This window comes from Aptenodytes patagonicus, chromosome 3 (assembly GCF_965638725.1).
Source record: "Aptenodytes patagonicus chromosome 3, bAptPat1.pri.cur, whole genome shotgun sequence".
Taxonomy (NCBI): domain Eukaryota; kingdom Metazoa; phylum Chordata; class Aves; order Sphenisciformes; family Spheniscidae; genus Aptenodytes; species Aptenodytes patagonicus.
The window spans coordinates 39,378,350-39,405,242 of NC_134951.1; the positions used below are offsets into that span (position 1 = coordinate 39,378,350).

The 26,893-nt window shown below is 38.2% G+C and overlaps 1 protein-coding gene across 1 annotated transcript in view; it reads right to left on the reverse strand.

Moving 5' to 3' along the window:
* Nucleotides 1–3,184: 3,184 nt before the first annotated feature.
* The window catches only part of ELOVL4 (ELOVL fatty acid elongase 4), a 35,662-nt gene continuing 11,953 nt past the window's right edge, over nt 3,185–26,893 (reverse strand). The window contains exons 2-6 of the mRNA XM_076333129.1: nt 21,229–21,416; nt 17,815–17,895; nt 10,919–11,090; nt 8,581–8,708; nt 3,185–8,068 (exon numbers count right to left, since the gene is read on the reverse strand). Of these exons, the coding sequence (XP_076189244.1) occupies nt 7,793–8,068; nt 8,581–8,708; nt 10,919–11,090; nt 17,815–17,895; nt 21,229–21,416 (845 nt within the window). The 3' untranslated portion in view covers nt 3,185–7,792. The remainder of the gene's footprint in view (nt 8,069–8,580; nt 8,709–10,918; nt 11,091–17,814; nt 17,896–21,228; nt 21,417–26,893) is intronic.

The window sequence follows — 26,893 nt, forward strand, 5'->3', positions numbered from 1 at the left end:
GTATCCAGAACACCCAGTTTTGTCGTGATGCTTTGAGACCATTATACGCGAAGTATTGTTACTAGTCAACCTGCTCAGACTGTGCGGCTGCTATTAGGCATCTCAGACTGTAAGAGAAGTCACTTCAAACGCCCCAGTGACAAGTCCCAGCAGTAAATTACTTCCTGAACACACAGGGCAGCCTTCCTCCAAGGAGCCACCCTAGCAGAGCGGAAGAGCAGAAAGGCATGCACAGTGGTTAAAGACAGCAAAGGGGAAAAAAAGGGGAAGTTTTTAGTAAAACACTAGCTGCTACATAAAGCCTCACTTTCTGAAGAAGTCCTAAAAGGTTGTTTTGGTTTTTTTTTCCCCTATTTAACTGGAGTATTTCCAGCACGTTTGGTTTATGTCAAGCAATTAAGAACTGAAAAGCATGCTAGGCTCTCTACGAATACTGAATCCAGAGCCACATTTTCTTCAAACTCTGTACCTCAAGCTGTCAGTGGAAAGTGTTCCAACACCCCCTGGCAAGTTTGGTGATTTGAGAGTAGGCAGAACTGCAAAAAAATTCTTCTTTGGCCCAAGACTTCTCCTGCCCCTTCTGCCAAATGTGTGGAAACCAGGTCAGACACCAAATCCCAGCTGAGAATCTGCTGACCAGTAAAGAAAATTCATAACGGGCTAGATGGACCCAGATTGCTGTTCCCTGTGCCCAAGAACAGTATTTGAGGAGAAGCCAGTGTACCAAGTGATGCCATGGACTTGAAACCTTTGACTATACAACACCCCAGCGTCCATTTTAACATTTTACTCACTTGCAACTACTACAAGATCTTTCTATGAAGTACATCCCACTCTGGAATAATTTAGTAAGCAAGCATCTGACCTGAAGACACGTTTACAAGAATGTAACAAAGCATAATAGGAGCTCTGCAAAATAGGTTTTTAGCAGTTACATAGCAATTTTCATCTTCACAGAGCTTTGTGTTATCGCAAGAAGCTCCTCAGAAGCTCTGAAAAAGATTATTAAAGGGAAAATAGAGAGTATATATTAATTATTTGTGAGTCCGGCCAATGCAGGACTACGACATTTGTCATTACTTCCACTACAAGCATTTGTGGTTAGATAAATAGCTCTCTTCATTGTAACTGAAGACAAAGCAATTTTTATGCACTTCAGAATGTACTTAGCACAAGTACACTACTACTTTACTGTTACGACACCTATAAATAATAAATACACAGCAGTAACAGTTATAGTCACTAAACTCCTACAACATCTAGAGGCAAGGGCAAAAACTAGAGGAGCAACTACATGTTCTCCAGCTTTTGGCCCAAGTTATTTCTTGTATTTCTCTGGTTTTCTCTCATAAACACACTCCAAAAGATACCAGCATAAAGCTGGTTTTCTCATGAAACAAATTAAGACAATACCACTGCAAGAATAACAGTTCTCAATCTAAAGACAGACAACATTCATCCTTGAATCATTTCAAGAATCAAAGATTTCTTCTCATTTAGCAGACTAAAACCTACCCGATACCGATTTGACAGATAGCTGTGATGTCATGAGAGCTCGTATCAGTTCCCACATATTGAATCAAAATGGAAATAGCTTTTTCCCCTCAAAGCTGTACTGACCGTAGTGGTGCTCTGGCAGAAACTACCAGCACTGTTCTAATACTATCAGACCAGCATGCGCTAATCGGGCCCTGGACAACTGGCACCGCGTTGATCAAGAGCGCCATAATCTTGCCCATCAATAAGCATCTTTGTAATTGAGTCAAATGTGATGTCACTGATGCATTAGGCAATCAATAGAAAAGCGTGCATGCATTCATTAGGCTACCTAGAATTCTCAAGCATAGAAAGACACTGAAAGGCACTAGTCCATAGAAGTACTGCCTTCAAAACTGTCTTTGACTACATGCTTCATTTGTGTCCAAGACTACAGCGTGTGTTCACCCAGCCTCTTGTGGTAACTCCAGTGCTTTGAGCTGAGCAAGCTAACAGGTAATAAAACCTTTCCCCCAATCCCGATTTCCTGGACAATAAAGAAAACCAAACATGAAAAGCAAAGGATCCAGTCTATTCTATCCAATCATCTGATGAATCTAACTTGATCACGTGTGCTTATTTTTAATTACTGGTGGGGAATAAGTATTATGGAAAAGATGCCTGGACAGAGTGCCTACCACCAGCATGTGTTAATCTGTTAATCATCTAAGGGACAAATCCTGCTCTGAACACTTTGTGTATTTTCTTATTTCAGGGAGGATGCAAGCAATGAATTGAAGCAACAGCTGTGAATTATGCAAGAGAGAATTGACCACTCATTATTTTGCTATGATAGCAGACTTGATTCTCTGCTACCTGACATCCAGAGTGCCTATTTGCACTTCGGTGCTAGGAGTGCAACATGGGTGCAACTCAGTATTATAAGGTTGATTACAGAGATCATACTTGGTGGACTAACTGTGAAGAAACTTATCGTACACAGCAACATGTAATCGTGAATTACACCTACTGCCAAGAGTGCTCCAGATTCTCCGGGATGAGAGGCATCACATTAACACAATGTGGTGTCCAGCAAAAGCTACACCACGTGGAATTGTTAATACTTCCAAGACCAAACAATCTGGAGCCTTGCATACAGCGTGCAGGTTCTTTTACCACCACCTTCTCAAAATAGAAGATTGAGAAGGTTTCTTAGCTAGAACCATTATATTCAGGCATTACACCCAGTTTTCACTTTGCTGATCCTTCCCTCCCTCTCCTGCATATCCAAGGCACAAGCCATACTGGGGTAGTAGCAAAGGCCAACTCCATCCGACACTTTCCGTTTATCCCAGCCTTAAGATGACGTTTGGACCAAACGTGATGCCAACACATGTGCTGCTCAGCCAGAATATATTTCAGGAGACTTGTTTTTTGTTTAAGTGGACATCCTATTTTCAGTCAGTTCCCCAAGGGTGACTTCAAAGCCACTAGACTACCATTTTGGGGCAATATTCAAAATTAGAAAGTCCCCTAAACCTTAAAATGGGAGGATGTGCCACAGAAGTGTTTCTCTCAAACTTCTGGGCTACGTAACAGATTACATCAATACAACCTGCGCAACACTGTAAAATTAGCAAGCATCTCGAAGCAAGATGGGACACAGAAGAACGTTCTATGGAATGCATAAAACCAAACTCAAACAGCATGAGAAAAGTAATTTTTATTTTTATTGTTTACAAAAGCATGAACACCTTAGGCAAAAGCAGCAACCTGAACCATACATTTCCCTCATCCTCCTGGGATATTGGCAGAAAGCAAGTATTTTCTCTGTTCTTTAGGGTTAAACATACTCTGCTGAGATAAATGGGAACCACCCCCCCGATTTCCATGGAGCTCTGACTGCTTACGTTAGCAAAGGGGCCAACTCATCAGACCGCAACGCAATGAGATGTCATATGGGTGACTTGCTCTAGATGCCAAATTGGCTTAGCCTGTGCTTCTAACCAAGATGAATACACTATCCAGATACTTAATAAGCTCTCCATTCTCTTGAATTTTAACTGAAACAGATCTAATTTTAAATATCTGCTTAAACATTATGACTCTCATCCCACACTAACTTCATGCAAGGTTTAACTTTATGCACCATGAACAATTTTACTCAAGTTTTTAAGAGATAGCAAGTGTGCTTATAAGCTATTTTAGGAGTGAGATCTTTCAGCACAATAGCTATTTGCTCCTTTCTTACCTGCCTCCCCAGCACACGGAGGTCAAGTGCTTACTCTGAAGAAACATGCCCTAAGTTTAACCTGAAAAAAAAAAAACGTGCAGCATTTTTATTTTGCCTTCATCTTTTTCTCCTGATCTGGAGCTGGAAGTAGTTAATGGTCATATAATCAAATAGGTCATGCTTTTGAACCTACAGAGAAACATTTATTTATTTTAAAAGTATTCCGTTAACCAGAGAATTTGATTATAATGGACTTCAGAGACTTACCTGGAGAAAATTACTCACTGTTTCCTAAAACGATCCCTACTATAAAACAGCTTAATTCCTCAGCTCCTCTGAGTTGAGGTCCCTCCCCTCAGAATCTACAACTGATGCCTCAAGATATTTATTACACTGGGAGAAATGGCTCTGGCTTGTCTGCCATCCTATGTCTAAAATGACTGACAAATACTATTTATGTCTGCAAGACTGATATTGGACCTATGGATCAATGAAGACTGCTTCATTTTACTACTCGAGCTGTAGGAACTGTTCTATTAGCTCCTGCCAACTTCACATTAAAGAAATATAATTTACTTCACATATTGAAAAAACGTGCTAAGAGCCTATATATACACACACACACACTATGTATGCGTACACATATATACACACACATATATAGATAATTTGTATTTATTTTACACTGACAAAGTGCTAAAAGAATCCAACAACTGTCACTGCTAGAGATGAGGCTAGATGAAATGGTATCACTCATATGGCATCAAATAATTATGAGACTCTGGTCCAAGAGCTTCAGAACTGTTAGCAAAAAAGTATCTTCCATTGGCAAAAAAGAAAAGTTCCAAATGGTTTGAATTTCACTTTTAAATAAATTGGAAGCATTTAGGGAAAAAAACCCAAACCAAACCCCATGCAAAGTAGATTTTATAATTTAAATTTCAGTTCCGTGTATAGCAAACACACACATTTATACATATATTCTATTACTTTCATGGCAAAATTCTGAGGTGCCTTGGACTCAATGATGACTTTAATGAATCTGGCAGTGTCTCACATGTGCATCATTGCCTCAAATTCTGAAAACAAAAAAGCTGTACAAGTTCAACCCTGTATTCTGTGAGTCTGGCTGCATAGTCAGAAACAGAAGTATTGCACTCAAGACCACGCCTACAAAAATGCACATTTAATAAGGCCATTATATTCAAGATCATAATGGGACTCAAGTCACATGAACAATCAAATATATCATAAATAGTCCTAGAAAAGCCATATTGCAGAAGATGGACTCAAAACAGCAGCGTTCCAGCAATTTCATAACTGATTTTTTTTTTTTCCCCATGAAATGCCAATCTCTCAAACTGGTTTTACCCACAGGGCCAGACAACACAATGTGTATGTATGCATGCATGCATTCTCACAATGCGTTGTTTCATTTTTTCTTAAAAGTTACCAAGTGCCCCAGAGTTTGAGGGTAGGATTCTACTCAAGTTCTGCCAATAAGGTTCAAGTTATTATCAACTTTAAGCAGCTTCCATGCATGATGAGGGGAGAGAAGATTTGACTTTCAGTTATTTAAATATTTGCCAACATGCAAGACATAATTCTTAATTTACACAGTGTAGTAAAGACATAATTGAACCCGTACTGGAATACTTCTCGGTATCCTCTTTCAGAGCTAGATCACATTAAGAGCATCAGTTTATCTGATCTGGCCTACTGAAAGAAAGACGGAGCAAATAAAAGGAATGATACAGATTTACAAGTTAGCTGCCCACATCCCGTGGCAAATAGAGAGAAGCTACCCTTTAATCAAAGTGGGGTAAGCTACCTTGAATTTAATCAAAGTAGGGTAAGTGTATTCACACCAGCCATTATCTTGGAGTAGCAGGCGTGCTGTAAATCTGCTAGCTTGCTTTGTAGTCATTTGCTCCTTTAGCCATTCCAAGTTACCCAGTCAGCCAGCATTTTGGCTTGGTTAAGGGTAGTGGCATTTGTCCAAGAAGGAAGGGTAGACCGCTATCCCTCTTCCCCACGCCACACTACATAAACACACAGAGTTATGCAAATGCAAAAAGCATCAGTACAAAGGCTGGAAGAATCACAAGACACAGCAGATAGGAAACTTAATGGTCACATGCATTACAGTTCAGCAGAGACGGTCTTTCACAATCTTATGTTCTTCCATAAAATCCAGAGTGGTGGAGATTATGGATGAACTACCTTCCAGCTGAATCAACTCCAGCATTAGGAATTATTTCTGAATACAACAGACTATATCCAACCCTTTTGGGTTCCTAGGACCTGTTTTTTGGGTTTAGACAGTTTTTAGTATAGAGACAAGAGACAAACCTGAGACACAGAACATGTGACCTGTTTGCATGTTATAAACAGACAAATGGATAATCGAGATGCAAAAGTTATTAAACGTGTCACACACCTTACACATACAGCTCCATGTACTTTTTTCCTGCAACAATGCTGTCACTTGCTGGATGCAAGTCTGTCACTAACTATGAATATGTTTTTGACCAGAGCTGGGAGGAATGCATTTAGACAGCAACAATGCAGCTCTTGCAGTGATGAGCAAGGAACATGGGAGTTCAGGATATGGTTTCTAATTCCACCCCTGTCTTATACTCATTGCATGCTGAGCAGCTCAAAACATCTCTCTTGGTAATCACATTATTTCAAAGGAGAATAACTCTTTCCGTATTTTCTTCACAAAAGGAGCAGTAAGAAGTCCCTTAATGTAGCACATAAGATGAAAAGCCATCTAAAAGGCTTCTGCTTATTTTAGCAGTTTTGACTAAAAAATGATTAGCAGAATCACTTTGTCAATTAGGTTGACAAGAGCTGAGAATATTTTGGGAACAGAGTTTCAGAAGCCCATCTCTGACATTCACATTAAAATAGTGGCCTGACTATTAGCAATACTTTGTCTGTAAGTGTCTAAACAAATAGAGTTTTGACGGGTATCAAGCAGTAGCAGCATTTTCAACATTTTATGTTTGCTGTATTTAGTACTTCTTAACCGAATTCTCTCTCCCAATAAAGTGACTGTCTTGTAGTTAGCATGACTACCCATACACACAGCATTTCTAAATGTAATTACATATTGTTGTTTTTCTCTCCACCATAATATTATCCTACCATTTTCAGTATCAGTCAGCACCACAGGTTTAATGCAGGTCACGGACAAAAAGTAGCAGGCCTACTTTTACTGCTTGCTTCAAACAATGTATTTTCATATTTATACATTCTTAAAATATTTTCTTCACTTAGCTATACTAAAAGTACCACTCCAAAATTTAAGTTTACTTTGAAAAAGGTTATTGATGACTTGACCAAAAAAATACCACCAAAAATCCCTTTTACTCCTACAGGAAATCATATTTTCTCCTGAATTAGTGTTAACGGATATTTATATTAGAGGACTCCATATTTCAGAAACCAGTTTTTAATGCTCAATATTCTTTTCAGCAGATGAAGAGGTAGGTATATTTCCACACAAGAAAAAAAACAGAAAACAAAACCCTGTAACAGACACTCAATTAAATCAAGTAATGTCTGAGAACTCAAACACTGTTCTGACAGCACATAAACATAATGTGTCTGAAGATACTCTCCAAGGAGGACAAGAAAAGTTGCGCATTCTGATTAGATAATATGTCATAATTTGAAATTTAATAATTCTCTGGAAAGAAAACACAAGTATCCAAACGCTACTTCCTTCCCCTCCCTCCCCCAAAGAAATGTGGGTGCCAACAAAACTGCCTCTATCAATGGTAGTATTAACTTTTGGACTGCTAAACATGGAATCAACTGCAATTCTTCCTTATATTCACCAACACCAGCAGTCTACAAGTTTACACAGAGGTCATATGCATGATAATTACATAATTACAATAGAAATTCAACTTTAGTGTTGTTCTTAAAACAATCTTCATAAATAATGAAAATATCTGTGTTCTAGCTCTTCAGTAACCTAAGGTTAATTGGTACAGATAGTGTTTTTTTCTTCCTTTTATAAACCAAACTGGAGGTTCCTCACTGCCAACAACGGTTAAGGCCTGGATCAAGTTACTCTCCTTTTGCTTTTCCCTTTTTCTGCTTTTTTCCATTTTCCACCACTGCATTATCTTCTGGTTTGCTTACTCCATTTGCAACAGCACCATTTGCTATTTTGCCATTCTTTACAGGTTCCTTGGGCAGCTTATATGTCCGATAGTAGAAGTTACCAAACAGGAGAATGAAGGTGACAGCATAGAAAATCACACCCCAGTGCATCCATTTAGGGAAAGGACAATCAATATAAATAGACAAGGCTGTGTGGCCAATAGTCACATGGAACTGCACCTGAAAGACAGAAAATATAGACTCAAAAAGGTCTCGATATATTCTGTAGGTCTGACTGCACCAATGTATACCAATGCATTAAGTCATTTGAAAATTGCTAAATTGGTAGGTGGTAGGGAAGCTGTATTTGACTGTCACATCATGCACGCGCACATATGCTTGACCAGGGACATAAAATTTATTGCTGTACCTGGCACCAGTTTTCAGAAATGGGAAAATGAGAAGACATTAGGAGCTCTGGATTTTTCTCTACCTTTTGAACAGGTTTTTCCAATTCAGTTGAAACAACCAGTAAAGTAGTATTAGACTTTACTCACACAAATCTTATCTATGCTGCGTATTTTTTGAGAAATGAAATAAATACTTCCATTTCCAGGAAGTATTCTAACTTGAGTTGTGAGTATCAGACAGCTAAGAACTTTTGGAATGAGCAGCATCTGTTCCAAAGCTCTGCAAATGCAATTCCACTCGGAGGCAATACCTTCTGAGATAAAGGGAGGAATTTTACTTACCAGTTGCAATATGGTTAAGTATCGTTTCCACCACAGGTATTTCTGAAATTTAGGGCCACAGGCAGCTAATCCGTAATACATGTACATAATGACATGAATAAATGCATTCATCTGAGCTCCAAAAAAAGCTGTCCAGGAACAGAAGGGAAGATTGCCATGTAATTTTGAAAAAAGAGAGGTGTCTTTTCTAGTATTATTCATGTGACAGTAAAAATTATAAAGCACAGGACATGCCAGGATTCCATCTTTGAAATATTCAATAGTATAGTATAGACCTGACTGCCAACATGTGCTGACACAACTAGCTGTTCATGCAAGTAGTATGTCACATCTTTCATGAAACTACTTATGCAAAAGCTTTTCATAAGGTTTTTTGTTGAACAGACATAAATCACATGGATTCCACATTAGTTACTATAGTATAACTGCAATTGTTTTGCTAAAGGATTATTAAAAGCTGTATTTGACAATATAAAGCATAAAGTATCAGGTTCTGAACTTAAATCTTTTAAACTGTATTTAAATGCACAAGCTTCACTTCTCAGCAAGAAGTCAAGAAACTCATGTGGAAGTCTGATTAAATAGGCCAAAAGAAAAAAAATCATACAAAGCAAAACTTCACTTGTGGTTACAAGACGTTTAAGGGCATTGCCAAGTGAGTTTGTCTAAATTGGTCATCTTTAGTTTCCTTATTTATAGCTTAAAATATCCAGCATTCTTAAATATATAAATGTATAGTGTAACTTTTTCCAGAATGGTCCATGCTGGAAATGAAGACGACTTCTCATTTGCATTAAGATCTCTTTGTTCTGTCAAGATTAGCAGCCATTTAACAGAAACAAATTATATCTTGTTAAGGTATTCTTACACTGCCGGAGAGGCTCAAAAAGGCTCTAATGTGTAAGATTAGGGCAATACAGACAATAGCTGCTGACATCAAACAGCTCAGATACCCATGTGGTCTAGACCCAGTTAGTTATAATAGGGTCTAGTTTATAACAGATCTGTCTATGTAAGCAATGTGCTATCAACTAGAAAACAGAAGAACATAGATCTATCCACATTTATGCAGTAGCGCTACATAAATGCAGAAGAGCAACTGTTGCTTTTCCTTTTGCAGGGGCTATAAACTAAGAGGCAGTGCAAGAACACCAAAACTTGAAGTAGATTTGGAAATAGTTGCAACTGTCGTATTGAAAACTGCTGATATTTAGCATGAAAAGTCTGAAAAGGCAACAAGGGAGAGGGCATTTTGAGATACCCAGGAAATTTCTAAGTAAGACTACAAGTAAGCATCCAGTCTCCAGTAAACTTATTTTATAGGTGCAGTAGCCAATAAAGATCATGAAATGTCTGGTTGAGTACCTGCATCCTGCAGATTACTTGGGAGAAATTCAAGGATAGTCACAGATACTCATTTTAAATATTTCTTCTTTTGAATGTAAGTAACCACTCAGTACAAGATATCTATAGTAAATGAGAGCATAAAACCCCCATGCATTAAGTATTAGTGTGGTTTGATAAAAAACCCCAAAATATTAGTTTGGTGTGGTGTTTACTATATGTTATTTTCAGTGTCTTAAGCCTACAAAGCACATCACAAACAAAACGGTATTTTCCCTGAACCCTCAGCTCTGTAGAGCTTATAATTTGAGAGAGACAAGGCAAAACAACAGGAACAAGGGTACAATGCAGGCAAGGGAGGATGTGGCAAGTACAATGGAATAAAATTCTTTGATGGGGGCTTTAGGAAGGAAGCAAGGGAAAAAAAAGGCTGATAATGAATTATAGACTTGTGTCATTATGAATAGGTTTTAAAAGTTAATTGACAGATTTATTGGCTCACCTTCAAGGGAAGGTTTCAGAATTTTATACATACTTCTTATAAAAAAAGAAAGCAACCCCCAAACTCAAGATACAATGGCAAAATAACGTCTCCATTAACCTCATTACATTTGCACACAGATTGTGGCCTGTAATTAGATTTTGCAGTTCTCTGTATCTGCAAAAATTCAAGTTAGGCAAGACATGTTCATCTTTATTTCATACAGAACAAGGTTAATTTTGAAGACAGAACTTCAGGCTTGCAATTGATGCCCATGAAGGAAAAAAAAAAAGTTTTGCAATTCATTAGATTATTGCCCTGTTATCTTTTCCTCCCCCACGTTTCCCACAGAGGAAGACCATACACATTAAAGCTACTGCACTGCTTCAGTGCTATTTAAACAGTCTTGTGTATTATAATGTTAAGTCTATGAAAACTTTTTTCCATTGCTCCCAAACAATAATAATTCTCCCTTGTGTCCAGTCAAAAGGGTATAGGAGGAAGGGAACTCACCTTGTCCGCCTGCAACCCACTTAATACCAATCCACCACAAGGTGAACATGGTGAAATGGTGATAGACATGAAGGAAACTAATTTGGTTAAATTTCTTCCTCAGGATGAAGAATACTGTATCCAAATATTCTATTCCTTTAGAGACATAATACCACCATAAAGCAGCAGCTATCTGCAATGAAAAAAAGACAACACACAAGTTTTAGTGATTCCAAGCCGAATGCAATAAAGTTCTCTCCACCTATCTGCTGCAAGAGAAGGATACCTCTTCCTTCCCTGAATCCTGCTAAATGTTGAGGTGGAGTCATCAAACATCTGATGGTATGAGAACAATAACAAAAGCAATACTCCCTTCATCTATTCCGGACATGGAAGTATTATTCCGAGTCTACTGCTCACAAATCACAACCGTAAAAAAGAGCTAACATAATTAAAAGCTTTGCCATCTCTGAACAGCTTACCAGTTAAACATAGGGAGTTTGTGTCCTCATTCTCTATCCCAAGCTTTGCGGGAGAAGACTACCACAGGGCTTCCCATACTAATGAGGCAACACTTCGATGTGGTCAGAACAACGAGGCAGTAACATTATGATAAAATGAAGTTGCAAAGGCTGAAACCTTATATAAAATTCCTTCAGTAACACAGGCATATGGGTGGGAAGATACCATATCACTCTTCCAAGCTAGGTGTGGTACAGATTTCACATCCCTTAGAGCAATATTCCCCCTCAGCTTCCTCTGGCCTGCTCAGTAACCCCCTCTGGAAAGCAGCATTCCCCCAGTGGCTCTGTGCCATTTGGGGAATAAAAGAAATGAGAACATGGGAACCACACAAGCTGCAGAGATATAAACTATCTACCCACCAGGGCAGTGCTACACACCCAAAATTCTTTTTCTAATCCACCCATCATAGTGAATCTTGCCCAAGATGCAACATAAACATGGCTTTCTGCTGAAATCAGGATATTGTTGTACCAGGTAAAGCCCAGAAGCTCTGCGTAGCAATTTGCTAATACTATGATATGGGGGTATGGTGGTGGTGGGGACTCCCTTCCAGATCCCAAAGCATAGCAACAAGTCTAGTTCCTGGCATCATAAGTCATCTAGCTCGTTATGCAAGGGTGGGACCAGAACATATCCCAGATGGTGACTCACACAGAGAATGGGAAAAAAAAAAAAAAGTTGGAAATGGCATCACCAGCAAGGAGAGCTGGCAATGTCACAACACACGTATTTGTAAGAAGTTCACCTGGTCCTTCAGGACTCATCTGATGGCAAATCAGACTTTCTTACCTTAACATGGTGTGAAATAACCCCACCACCCCCTCAGTCCCCAGGGGAGACAAAAGAGAAAAAATTAAGACAGCAGTAGCTTCCCTTCACAAATACACACATACTGTTAGGCAAGTGAGAGAAAGGGGAATCAGGACAACGAGCAGTACAGAGCAGTGCTACAGCCCCACATGGTGTTCTTCTCCACCTCTCCAAACTAGCGGGAAAGGAACACATCTCTCCTCAGAGTAAGATTGTCACAGCCATAATTGGACCGGTGAACATTTTAGGAGATATTACAGCAGAAGCAAAAAAGCAGCACGGGAGCAGAAGAGCGCTGCAGATCTGCATTGCAGACTCTGCTGTTTCCCAAAGGGACTGCACGACTTACTGTTGCCAAACTGCAGACTTCTATGCACCCATTAATGAATACCCTTCTCACTCTCTGCATGAGATTTAGCCTACTTCAGGTCTCAGGAAGAGGAGGCTGATTTTGTCAATTTTATATAAAAAGATACTAATATCTGTCAAAGTTGGAGCGAGGCTTAATGAGAGAAAAGTGACTCTCACAGATCTTGGAGTTTCCAGACACAAAGGCAAGCTGCAAGAACCATATATATATATATATATATATGTATGTATACACACACATATATGTTGCTCAATATCCAGTACAGTTCTGCCTCTGGGACAGGTAGTCAGGTGTTTAGTAACACCCACATCAAGGCTTTGTCTCACACCCATGGATTAGCATAACAGTCCAGCATCTTTTACAGATCTTTGCTAAAGCTGCATCTCTTAAATAAATTAAGATAAGCATCTTTTCATCTCATGCGTTAACGATAAACACCTTGGACTGTATCCATAAAACGAACAGCCAGCACTACAATACTCAAGCTCTTTGGAGGTCCTTCCTTCCGAGAAACTTTTAAAGAATCATTAAGTCAGTTACAAGCAAACTGCCATAAATCTCTTATAAAGCTGATATGCATTTTGTTAAAGAAACAGTGGAACAATAAGCCAAATAGCCAATACACAAATAGCCAATTTACTGTATGACATAGAGCAAAATGTAAGTGGAGAAAAATCCAATAAAAAACCTTATTTTTTTTATGCCCAAGATGCCACATGTTCACTATATGCTCCTGGACAAGTCATTTAACACACCTCATTCCTCTTCTTTCGAATTCTACCTGCCTTGCACAGAAAGCAATTACAGCCCATGGATCAAAGTCAGCTGAACTTTTGATCAAAATGCTTCCCATCACTTAAGAACAAAAATAGCCTCCATTTCTTTGCAGGGTTATACCTGATGATTTTTGTGTTCCTGTAGATTTTTTTGCCTGACAGCTCTTTTGCTCTCTTCCTATCATCAAATTTTACTACCATTTATTCTCAAACCTGATAGGTTTCGTGTACTGATGATCTATTTCAGTGCTCTCAATAACTTACACAGATGTTTTGATCATTAACATACAGATACAGAAAAAAATGAAACAGATGTTAAGCCATTTGCCCAAGGCCACGCATGCAGTGACAGAGGACATAAATAAAGTAGAACAATACACCGATATGTAAGCTACGTCAGGAGCAGATGGCTACTATTAAACAACTTCTGCAAAGCATCAGAAGTTATGACCTAACCTGTAGCCTTTCTTTGGAGACAGCATGAAAGAAAGATTTAGCTTAAAAGAAAATATGCATTAAAAAAGCATATTCCTGAAATGAATAATACTAGTCACAACCATACCTTCTCTGGCAATTTTCATACGCACCAATCTAAGTCTGTTAAAACACCAGATGGCACAGAAAGATTACATTACAGCCTAGGGGGGTCAACAAGAGGTCCAGTCCCATGATCTCTGCCTGCTGCAGGGTTTTTGAACAGAGGGTTGTTTTAACATGGGACTCCACTCCTGCACCCTCCTTCCACATTTCAGGTTGAAGACAGTTATACATTAAGGGGTTTGAAGGGACAGGTACTTCTTAGAAGGTAACAGTAACATGAATAATTAAAGTGGCTTTTAAAGACAATTCTTTTCTCTGCTTCAGTTATAGAATTTTGTTCACAGGGCCATGAAGTCTATTTTGTTAGCTCAAGTTCCCTTTTCACAGAAGTTTAAAGAAAATTATTATTTTTATTTCATAAGAGGAAACTACTCAAGCTCTAGACAAAAATACAAACAATGACATAAATACAAACAATGCAGATTACAATTATAATACAGAAGACAACCATAGCTCAGCATTATGATTGCAATCAGCACACTTAAAACTAGGAGCTAACTAATTCACACAGCCCCAGATTCCTAATTCTCAGCTCTCCAGAAATGCTAATAAAATAGATGAACCCTGACCTGGGAAACAAGGACACACAAATGTAAGCAGAAGGGGAAAGTGACTACTCACAGACACTAACATGCCTTAAGTTAGACAGTATTAGGAAATTGTTCGCTCCAAATACTGGAGCTTCCAAAGCAGTACTACAAAGCATGGATTTAACACCTCGGCCCTTTGCATTTATTATTTTGACTCCTAAGCTATAACCAAAAAAAGTTCTTCCAAGATGCAGCTGCAGCTCCTTCAAAATCCCTTCTTGGGGATTTCTTCCCCCTTTTCTTTCTTCTCTGCTATGAGCATTTTTTTTTTTTTTTTTTTTAATATAACCAATTACAAAACACACTCCTCAATTTCCTGCCAGCAGTCAGTAAGGTGGCTATCTACTACACCCAGAAGTAGTAAGTCCTTTAGAAAGGAGTTTTTGTGCAACTGTGGAATCTAATTTCCATCCTCACTTGCTCCAGTCATCCATTGCCTCTTGTAGAACAACAGCCAAGGGAGACTGGATGAGATTAACAGGTGTAGGTAGGTTCAAAACAGCAAGTAGGAGGACCAACTTCTTCATACTATGTGTAAACTAACTACAGTATTAATTGTCAGTGAAAGCCAGAAGCTTTGTACGTTTTCTTCAACTTTATTGACAAATTCATGGAAAAATATTTCCTTAAAAACTGGCAAAACAAAGAGCTACGTCTGACTTAAGAAGTCTGTGAGCTGTAGATTGCTGGTGTTGCTATACTATACAGGGGAAGTGCCACCACATGCCCTTACACTGTTCCCTTGAAATCACCATTGGCTTACTGTCTTGAGACATGATGTGGGTTGGAAAGGAGAGGAGGGACATTCTCTGGCACCCAGGATAGCCAAACTTTTTTTTTTTTTTTTTGGAACTGTTTACCAGCTCTCTGTACTCCCTTAAGGAACAAAGGATGGTTTCTTGACCCCTCATTTTGAGCAAGAGCTTTGGTCAAAAAGGGCCAGTACATGGCAACATCATAGTGGCACATACCGAAAAAGACAGAAACAGAGGTCATACCAGGGCTTCTAAGTTTCCATTTAGACCACTACATGCAATTAGTTTCACATTTCTCAATATTTTTTTCCAGCTTTTTAAGCTCCACAATAAAAAAAGTCATACATGAAGCTGTTGGTTTCCAGACCATGTTCCACAACGCTTTCTGGTCTCAGTGCTGTTTCCATTTGAGTTAGTCCCAGTCTCCTTTATCTGACTAATAACAGGACTCATTTACTCATTCTCTTACAAATAAAGTTATTGCATCTGTAACTAATTCTACTGTTGCAGTGCAGCATTCCTCTTCAGAGAAAACCCAGTGCCAATAAATACTAGACATTTAGTATTGAGATCTATTAAAAGGGTGTGAGAGATGTGATACAAGGTTTATAAATTCTAAACTCAAAAGTGCAAAAAGAAGCCCACATTCACTTAACATTTTAAAATTGCTTTTGCAGGTTTCTATTAAGAAAAATGATGGTGAAAGGAATCTTGAGGAGGTTTTGGGGTTTTTTGTGCCCTACAGTGTCAAAAACCAAACAACATACCTTCTAAATGCAGAGCACGATACACTGTAAAGCAGGCCAGAAACTTACCCTAGACTCTTTAGTTAGACAAAGTACACTTGTGGAAAGGGTAGTTTTCTACTTGCAACTTATTTACCTAAATTGAGAATTCATTCAAAAGTACTTCATCTTTATCTGGTAGTTAAGGGTCTTGACTGATAACATATAGTTGCTGCAACAACTGGAGAGAACTCAAATTTTCCTTGCTTCCTCAACTCTCAGCTGCAAACTGAACATGTTACAACTTAAAACTTTAGAAATAAAGTTTATGCAAATCCACAAGTTTGTGAAGAAACTTAAAACGTCAGGAAATCTAAAGAGTAGATATTGCTAGAGCAAGCTTTCTTTTCTGGACATATCATATGCAATAAATACATTGTGCAGGTCATTCTGCCTTTATTTCATTGTATAATAATGCTTTGTTTGTCATAATGACCAAAACAGAAGATAATTCTTTTACGCAGGTCTGACCCCTGCACAGCCTCCCACAAACAAGTGCACCTAAAAGTGAGGCTCTGAAAGAGTTTTTGCATACTAAAAGTCATTACCCCTTGTACCTAGCTATTATAAAAATTCCTTCAATGTATGCCATACCAGTCCTCAACGTCATCCAGCTGAGTACAAGGGCATTCTATTTTGCTTATCTATTGAAAAAAACCCAACTGTCAAGCATTTGTTATACTTGGCTAGATTTTGTTTTTAAACAAAATTACTAACAGAAGTATTCTAGTGACTGAAATAGTGAGTGCACAGTATTGGCAAAGGTGAAAGATAGGCGACTACCATAACGCCAATAGAAATCTACACACAGAGTTGTTCTGCAGTATCAGCCATTATACATAAGGTGTAAAACTCAAACCTATCCTTCTCACTACCACCCCTGCCACATGCACAAGCTTTTGAGTAATACTACCCATGAACAGCCACCTTGTAGACAGACATTTTTAAAAATGTGTTATAAATATTAAATGTATTTAGACTATAACACACTTTCATTACATTTTCAGGAACATGTTCTAATCTGCAGATGAAACTTGCAAGAACAGCTGAGAGATTCTCAAGCGTCAGCTCTGCTGGAAGATAAGGTTTAGTACATGAGCTAATCAGTGTTATGGAAATTAACAAGCATCTGCACTTTGATTTTAATTTGAATGCTTTCCAAAAAATACACATTTGAAATGTAAGCTTCTGCAATGAAGTGTACTGATAATACATTTGGCAGAAGCCAGCAAGACCTCATGAAGCCAAACATGGGTAAAGGAGACAAAAAGTTGCCTCACCAGTATGAGTGAAGTGCAACCACAGTATATGCTGACAAATCTTACGTGCTTTGATCTAGCTAGAACACTACACCTTTACTGTGATTACCCTGGTATCATAAACTTCAGCAAGGTCTAGGAACCAGAGTATGTATACAAAGTTTATCCTGGATTGCACAACCGCAGATGAAGCCAAGGATGGCATCTTTAAGACTACCCTTACTTGTAGCAGTTAGATGAAAGTTAATGCAAATACACTGATGCACTTTGATTAAGCCTACCATGTGCGAAGTAGTCAAACTTGAAGCAATCTGTGAGAATATAACGGGATACAGTCACGGGTGACAGCAGAACTTTGGAAACACTATTTTCAGACAAGACTTAAACCATCATGAAGTGCTATATATTACACACATTAATATATAAATACAAAAAAGAAATACTCACCCTAACTTCATATACATTATCTGAATAATCCACAGTCTGGCAGACATAGCTGTACCCTCGAGCTCTTGATGACAAAAACAGCTGAAAATATTAAAGTCATACATGAGGGGAAAGATGCTACATAAAACACGTTCATAACAGTTACCAGCAAATTTCTTGCTACATCAAACTTACCTGATCAGAAATACTTAAAATATCCTTATCAGTCCTGAGAATACTATTGAAGGAAGCCAATATTTAGTTCTAACAACCTGTTGTCACACAGTACCTATTTTTTTCTTGTAAATTAAAAAAGTACTCGTTTTTCCCTGCACATATCTGCCCAGATAATTAGAGCCCTGTACAAATTAGTAAGAATTCCGGTATGACCTTAAGCTATTCAAATATGAGTATTCCCTCTGATGGCTCTAGCTTCAGAGACAGAAAATACCTAATTGCGTTCACTGTAACAGAAACGCTATTCCCGTGATGGATTAGAAAGAATTCTCTCCAATAGACAGGGATTAGATAATTTGGATCTACTGTTCTTAAAACAGTATACCAATCAAAATCCAGAAAAGAAACCCTGAGCAGCCAATGCTGAACACCCATAAAACATATTGAGAGAAGTTGGATGAAGAGAAGTTCCCCATTTCGTGCCAACAGAAATGGCCTGAAGCACATGAAGTGCTCCTGTAGGGCCACTCCAAATAAAGCACGTTGCAATAACCTGAACAGGAGAAGATAAACTTGACATTTGAGCAAGAATTTGGAAAGAAGAACACTTGCCTAGAGCTGTACAAGGTTCAAGTAATGCCTCTAATCTTGACATTCATAAATGTAATGATCCAAGATTGTTTAAAGCCAGGTAATCCCACGCTATTAAGGATCAAAAAAAGACAGCAGTGGAGCAGACATAACCTGTAAACTGTGAGCCGTAAAAGTAAAGAACGGTGATACAAAAAGAACTCCAAAATAAACATGGGTAGGCACTATTCTTACCACTAACCTGACTTCCATCCCATTTAGACTGAACTCGAGTTTACTTTGGTATCTCAACCTGCACACAGCACTAGGAGTGCAGACAGATGCAGAGACGAGTGTTATCCAGATAAAACCAACATACAAAACCTTGTGAAACTCTGGACTTATTTGCTGCACATGTCTTAAGGAGGGAAGTGAAAGAACTGTCCACAGAAATGATCCTAAGAAAGAAAATGAACTACTTCTGCAACATCAGAGTCCATTTACAAACCGCTGTAACACCACTACTCTCAAGTGTGGTCCCACACAGTCACAAGCACATTTGATAATATCAGAGAAGAGCAGGGAACAGTTTAGTCCGCACTGTTACAGAAATTAACCAATCTCTACTGCGACCTACTGGGTAATTTGACCAAGGTTCACTTGGCAAAAGGCAGTAAATTGACTCCACCAGACTGCCTCAAAGTAGAATAAGAAATTCAAGATTTTGTGGCAAAACAGGGGCTATGCACCTGTGACTTCTGCATGTTCTAAGCAAAATTTGATCCTAATTTGAATCTGAACTTGAGTCCAATGTATGGGAGTCTTGGACTAGACAACCTAGCAGTGCTTTATGGACTTACCATTTTAACATAAGTTATCACAGATGAACAATACAGCTTGCCATCAGGATGATTATTTAAATAACAACATTTAAAGGCATTTCACATTCAAATTCTCGTCTCAGCAATACCTGGAAACTTTACAGTCATTCACAAAATACAAACCGTATATCATTTTACCAATAACAACTACATTACTCATGCAAATTACAATGGTGGCACACTGGTATGGTAATCCTCACGTAGATTGAAGCAGAAGTTGCCTGATTAAAGGGAACAACTGAAACTTGAACACCTACCTCCTGACAGTCTCTAAGATCAAAAAAAGACAATTCCTGTAAATGTTGTATCCATAGCCTTAACATCCATTGAATACCAACCTACCATTTGAAATAGCAGGAAGCTAGAACCTCTGTCTGTGTCTAAAATTATGAGCTTTCAGCCTATCAGCAGTAAACACGTATTTGCAGTCCCTTTCATTTTTATGTTAATTCTGTGATTTGGAAATGCCATGCAAACACGTGTTATCCTATAAGCAACATAGGTTTGAAAATTAATTGACCACAAGTCTGGTATAAGTCAGCTTATGGCTAAAACAAACCAATTTAAAAGATTAAGTGAAAGACACACATGGCAAAAACACTACAGAATTCATTTCAAAGGAGTTTCAGTTTTAACCTGCCAAGATGATTGGATTTCATCCATTCCCACAACTATCCTTGGGTGTCAGCATTAAATTCTGTTGTACCTGTAGTATTTTACTACTTAGTTGAATAGTGCAAGGAAACAATTTAGACAAAATGACGACTGAGGTGTGATAGCTAAAATTTTACTAAACCATGTCTTTAAAAAAAAAAGAAAAAGGCTGAAATCAGTTAATGATTTTATTATAGAAGCTCTGGGGAAGGGTCAATATGCAGATCATCATCAGATATGCCATGCTTTCCTGGTAAAAGTACGGAACAGACCAGAAGAAGAGTTCTGCAATGCTGTAATTTTAACTGCTCTGTTCATTTCCTTACTTCTGGAAACAGATTTTGCAAATTTATGATCTGAGGTCTTCCAGGAAGACTTTCAATCCACATGAGCAAAGTCACAGCAGCATAAACTACTCCTTAGCATCAGCTATATTCTGGACAGCTATCCTTGAATAACGATTATCAAACTGTTAAAGTAATCGCACTTAGCTACTGCTAAAGAGCTGATCCACTGCATTGTTACTAGTCATTTCCTCTGTACAGAAAGCCTAACAAAGGAGAAATGCAGCAACACTGCTATTTGTTAAAATTAACACACTCGGAACTTTGCAAACCAAATATTAGAAGACTATATCCCTTATTTTTATTTAAAGGTACAGTTCACTTCATTTTTATTCTTATTCTAAAAGATAACTTACAGACAAGATACTTTTCCTCACTACAGACAATGGACATCTGAATTTCTAAAAATGATAAACACATTGAAGGCACCAAACAACAGCTCAATTTCTAACAAGATACATTCTGACACCCCTTAGGATTATTAAAAAGAAAAAAAAAAATCAGTTACAAGTGTTAAATATCTATGGATTTTAGTTAATCGGTCCAGTATTTACACTAACATAAATCTAAGAACTTGGAATAGCTAGTACACAAATTCTCTCCAGAGACTCATTTAGTGCATTTATTCTCAAACAGAACATACCTAGGTACAGAAATACTCACACCAAAGGCAAACTCAGCTTTAAAAGTCTGTGCAAAACAGTCACCCTCAATAGACATCACGAATATGTAAGATTATTTTCATTTTGCAATCTGTAGACACCCTCAGACTTAAATAGGAATTCCCTCCTGCGAGAGGGCATACACACCTCTTTGAAAATGAAGAAGTTGAGCAGAACCATTCCAAAGTTGTAAACAACCAACAGGAAACGTAACTGGAAGGGCTCTCTTGTCTTCATCCATTTGGGGCCCAGCCAGACAGTGAGGAGATAAATAGTGCTTATAGTCAGGGTTGGAAATGGAGACTGCATCAAGGGCCAATCATCAACACGTTTGTCTGGGGGGGTGAAGCAAACAGAAGGAGTCAACAAGGTCTGAACAAAATATATTTCATCATCATTTTAAGTATTGCATTTGTTAAGTATTATTCTCTCCTGGAATAGCTGCATCAGATAGTAGAAACACAATACACCCATTCTTTCTAGGAAGGTTAAAGAAAATAGTTTTAAAAAACCCCACTATATCACATTACCTCACACAGAGATTCATTATGTCATGCAAGTTCTATTGTCCAGTTCTACAACCCAAAACAATAAAGCAAATAGAATCATGTGAGCCCAAACCCAACCCACTAATCCCCCCAAAACCAATTTTGCTTATGATGAACAGCGACTGCAGCGGCAACATAACCAAATATTCAACACCACTGCAAGTGAAAGATACACAAATTTGGCAAAATACTGATAAAATTAATAGCTTTTATTAGTTTAAAATTAGGCACTAAAAAGCCTCTAATTTATTTTATACAGGCTGTATGAAGCTAACCAAGTACCTTTGCTATTTTATGTAGGTCAGACTCATATGTTTCAGAGAGAATACTAACAATGTTACTGGGAAAACAACTGAATAAAAGAGTTTAAAGGGATGGTTCTAGTTAGAGTAATCTGTGCTGCCATATGGGAGACAGTTTTATTTACAGACTCCTTCAGTCACTCACGGGATCCAGAGTTACACATATTCTAGGGCCCAGAATATGCTATATTAAGTTCTGGATCTGTATCAAAAAAGCACTCTTAGTCTGATGAACCAGTGACATCTAGGATTAGCAGATGGCTCTGCTACAGAGGAGGGAAGAGAGACTACAGTGACACCTCCTTACTCAGTGTTTCCTTCCCCACTCCCCCCCCCCCCCCGAAGGCTAATCTCTAGTTATAGCAAGAGAAAAAAGGTAACTATTCCATAACTATCAATACTTCAGATACTGCACAGATCTACAATACTAACTGGATTATTTTCCAGATGCTTAGGACAGTTGGAGTTCAGATGGAAATCACACCACAGGGCTCCTTGGGAAGCTCAAGATATCTAAAACACCCGCCTCCAGTCATTTGTGGGTAAACTCACAAATAGCAATGCAGTTGCCCACAGACTTACCTAGAGGACAAGTTTCTTTTAAAGAACTCTTTTCCTTCATGATAACCCAAAGACAGTGAAAAAAACCTATACCATAAATTAATTCCTGATCCCAGGCATACTAACAGGCAAGTTAGAAAACCCTTCTTATCTACAAAATGAGGAACTCTGATGCAATGAGGAAAGTACAGAACAGCACTGCCATTACTTCTCCTCCACTTCTTTCTTGTTTCCTTGGTTGCCCTTAAGATCATAAATTAGAACCTCGTTTTAGGAGCAGATTTCATGAGACCCTCTATTTCTAATAAACAACACATATTGTGATCTACAGAAAGATAGTGTGCATGGCACTGACTCTTCCTGCTTCCAGTTGATTTAACAATACTTGATCTGCACATTGCAAGCGAGATGCTAGGAGGCCTAGAAGTGGAGAAGAAGAAAGAAACCAGCCTAGCTGCTTCCATTATGGCTGTTAACACCAGAAGAGAGAAGTCATCCTAATGCATGGACGCCTCCAACAAGGCTGACGCTGCCAGAATGACGGGAGTCAGCCTTGCAACCACAGCCACCAACAGAAGCTAACGGCAAGGAGTACAGGGAGGAGTGGCAAAAAATTCACATAGATTGGCTGTAGAAACACAGGCAGTGAAACAAAACTGAAGAAAGTGAGAGAAGAGAGTTAGTTACCTCTTACTTTTCAGCAAGTCCCTGGAACTTGGGAACTAACTATTCTATTACAGTATAATGTACTCTCTGTAAAACATGAGAACGATTGCTTTATAGTACAGTATAATGTCTTGGAATGTAAAGGAACAGCCCCATTTTCCAGACCTTACAGAATGCTACCTATTGAAGCTGTGTTGCAATTACTGCACTGCTATCTCCCTTACACTTTAGTTCCTGCTTGCTTTTAACAATTGCTCTACCAATCTGAATTTAAAAATAAAAGACAACACCATTTAAGAGACAAGAGAAATGGAGAACCTCATCATCTACCTGATACGAAGTAAAGGGCAAAGACTCATCTCCACCAAGCAGGAAGAAAGGTGTCACTTGTTAATTAAGAGACAGCTCTGGGAATAGCCAATGTGTGACATGCTTTAATCAAATCCACATCTCACTTCAGACACTGTAGTGTGCAAAGAGTTAACAGCAGGTGAGGCAAGAGACCCAGTTGCTTTCCCAGGCTTCTTGCATTAGGCAACGTAAAGAGGCAAGGACATATTAGAGAATCTGTCTTCTATTTTCTAACCCAGTGTTTCATGGTATCCTGAACGCTAAAGTGACAATACAAAAAATGTGAAAAAGAAAGAAGATTTGAATTTTACGCAGGAGCTGAACATTACCACCCACTGCTGACAACAGGAAACCATGACCTATTCCAGATTTCTTTTTGTGGCAGGAGACAAAGATTTCTAGAGGGAAGAATGAGGATTCACCAGAGGGTGAAAGACAAAGGGACTTTTATGAAAGTCCAGCTGCAAGTGAGCTTTGCTTCACACTTCATCAGCACTGTAAACAATTCTTTCACCTACTTTCCACAAATACTACAAATTGAAGAACTTCACTGGAGAAAACCAAGAGATATTTAATTAACTCTGACAACAATGTAAGAGCACCTGGGCAGCTGCCATTACACTTCCATACCCGTATCACTGTTTCAGCCTGTTACTTTCCCCCTGCACAGGGTTTCTGGACAGTAAGCCACCACATCTCAGCGACAAGTCTTAAAGTATTTGCAAGAAAAGCATAGCTTACTGATACAGACCACATAACACACTGCCCAGGGAATCTATCCGATTGGGATTTTGGGGGCCTGACCTCTCCTAGGACAATTAATTACACTTTGAACACAAAATGCCTGTATGAGAGGAAATACAGTAGGCGATTCAGTTCTGGAACACATCCTGGCCAAAACAGAAGCATATCAATAGTCAAAAAGTTTATCCTAATTCCTACTGTGCTAACTAAGAACAACACCTTGCATTTATTTTGAGGGCATTTAGAGGACTCTGCATATGATTATTTTTTACTAATACTGTGGCATCAGAAAACATGCTACTATTCATCCCAGAACTTGCAAGATTTAGAAAACTTGTTCATCACAAGATCTCGCCTGGATAATGTAAAGTAACTTGTTCAGTTTTAAGTCAGTTCTACACACCATTCTTATTGCACAGAAGGTATTACAAAACCAATTTCATTTCAGTTTACCAGGCAAGCCTGCTTGTCCATGTTCTACATAGAAAACGCTCAGTTACATGCAGACCCTTGTTCCAAACTTCTTTTCAGATACCTTCTTTTAAACCAAGATAAATTCACTCTCAAGTCATCTGCTTAAGTGACAAACCTCCCAAGCCTCTCCAACACCCTCCTCCCTCCCACCCTGTTTTAGCAAAACCAGCATAATTTTGTGTCCTACTTACTAGCTGGTGCTGATGACCACAAATTATTTCTGCAAATTACAGAGAACTGTGATAGCTTAAGGGGACATATAAGTGTATTAAATCCTGCAGTACTTCACATGCAATAGGTACATTATTACCTGAAAGATGAAATAAGCTTGAAATAAAAAGGCCAGTTCCCTGAATTAAAAAATCCCTCCAACTGCTTTGAAGCAAAATGACCAATGCCTTTACCTGATTAGAATTGACAGAGACTGACTGAATCTTTGAGGGGATTAATGCGTTTGTCTTTCAAATCCTAAAACCCAGCTTCTAATTCGATCACAAATAAAATGCCTGTTGTGATGGCACAACCTGTATTACAGTGCCTTTTTTGTAAAGTGGGAGAAGTTCTAGAACAAACACTTAAAATTGCACTCAATTGTAAAAGTGAATCCAGAGTAGAATAAGGCATCTGCTAACATGTTCCTGATAGAAAATTACTGTTATGTAAGGGAAGAATATGAAATGTTTATACACACAAGGTTTTCCTGTCATTTCGTGTATATACATCTTAAAGTTTCACATTGCAAAGACAAGACAAGAAAAAGAAGAACATATTTTTTTTTTTATATATATATTAAAAAAAAAAAATTGAAATTGTGCTGAGGCACCTACCCTTGCAGGATTTAATTCTTTATGTGGGGGAATTAACAGGAAACATGCATGTAAACCCCTCCGATTTCTTCCTCCAAAGCAAGAACAAGAGCAGGACCACTGAAAAGGACTGAATATCCTACCCAGTAATGTCCAAAGAAGACATAATTAACCTATATTGAAATATGGAAGGCAAATGAAGATGAATTTCAATAAGTAAGGCTGCACTGATGGTGATCTAGAGTTAAAAATCACAAGAAACTTCTGTGAAACATGCTGTGTTTTAATACGCAACTGCTTCTGTTAAATGTGGTTCAGCAATTCCTTTCCAATAGAGAGGATTTCAGATGGTTAAATTTCCTGCATATTACCGAGCCTATGATAATTTTTTTTTCTTTCCTCAAGAAGTACAAACTTTAAAAATAAGCAAACAAATGCATAGCACAGTTGCACCTATATTCATCAGGAGAAATCCTGAAACAGTACAATGGTGACTATCTCTGCTTTTAACATTAGTTTTAGAGAAAATACTACATAACTAAAATACATGACTTTTGAAATTCCCTGCATTCGTATTAGATTCAAAATCAATGCCTAGTAAGTCTTTATTTTTACTTTTCCAACGTATGTGTTCCTTAGCTATAAGGTCGCTGCTCACTAATTTATCTGGAGAGCCTTTCGGAGTTATTAATAGCTATTGATACTATTCTCAGCGCAAAGACACTTACAGTGCCAATCCAGCACATCCATCTGTCCAATTACATTTCTAAAGACACTGCAGAAATGATGTCGACTGTTTAAAAGTGGTTCTTAACAGTGAGAGCTCTCTGCAGATCACACCGTTTATTTTAACAATAAGTCCTCTCAAAGCCCAGCCTCAAGTTTAAGAAAGTTTTCCTTAAATGAGTGAAATTTTAGTTCCACAATATAAGGAAGGCAAACCAGTATTATTTAACTCAAGTATTGTTCTATGAACTACACTGTTTTAATATCTCAGAATTTCACACATTTTGTTAGCTCCACTAGCACTATAATTGAAGGATATTACAAAATGAAAACACGTATCATAAGAAAACGTGAGAAACATAACTTCACACACCTTAAAACGTTTACAAAGCTTTCACATTAAATTCCTTTGCAGTATTTTAGTGCCCCCCTCTTCCCCTTTTCTTTCTGGTTACAGATTAATATTCTATACAACATACTTCTCTTTCTGCATTTGTATTAGAAATACTGGCTCAGTTCTGTAAATATTTGCAAGTGAATATAAGGTTCACTGTGGCTATACAACCGCTGCAGATTGGGTCAGCTGAAAGTAAACTCGAATAAGCGTCTATGTGATTAGACCCTAGGCTTTTAA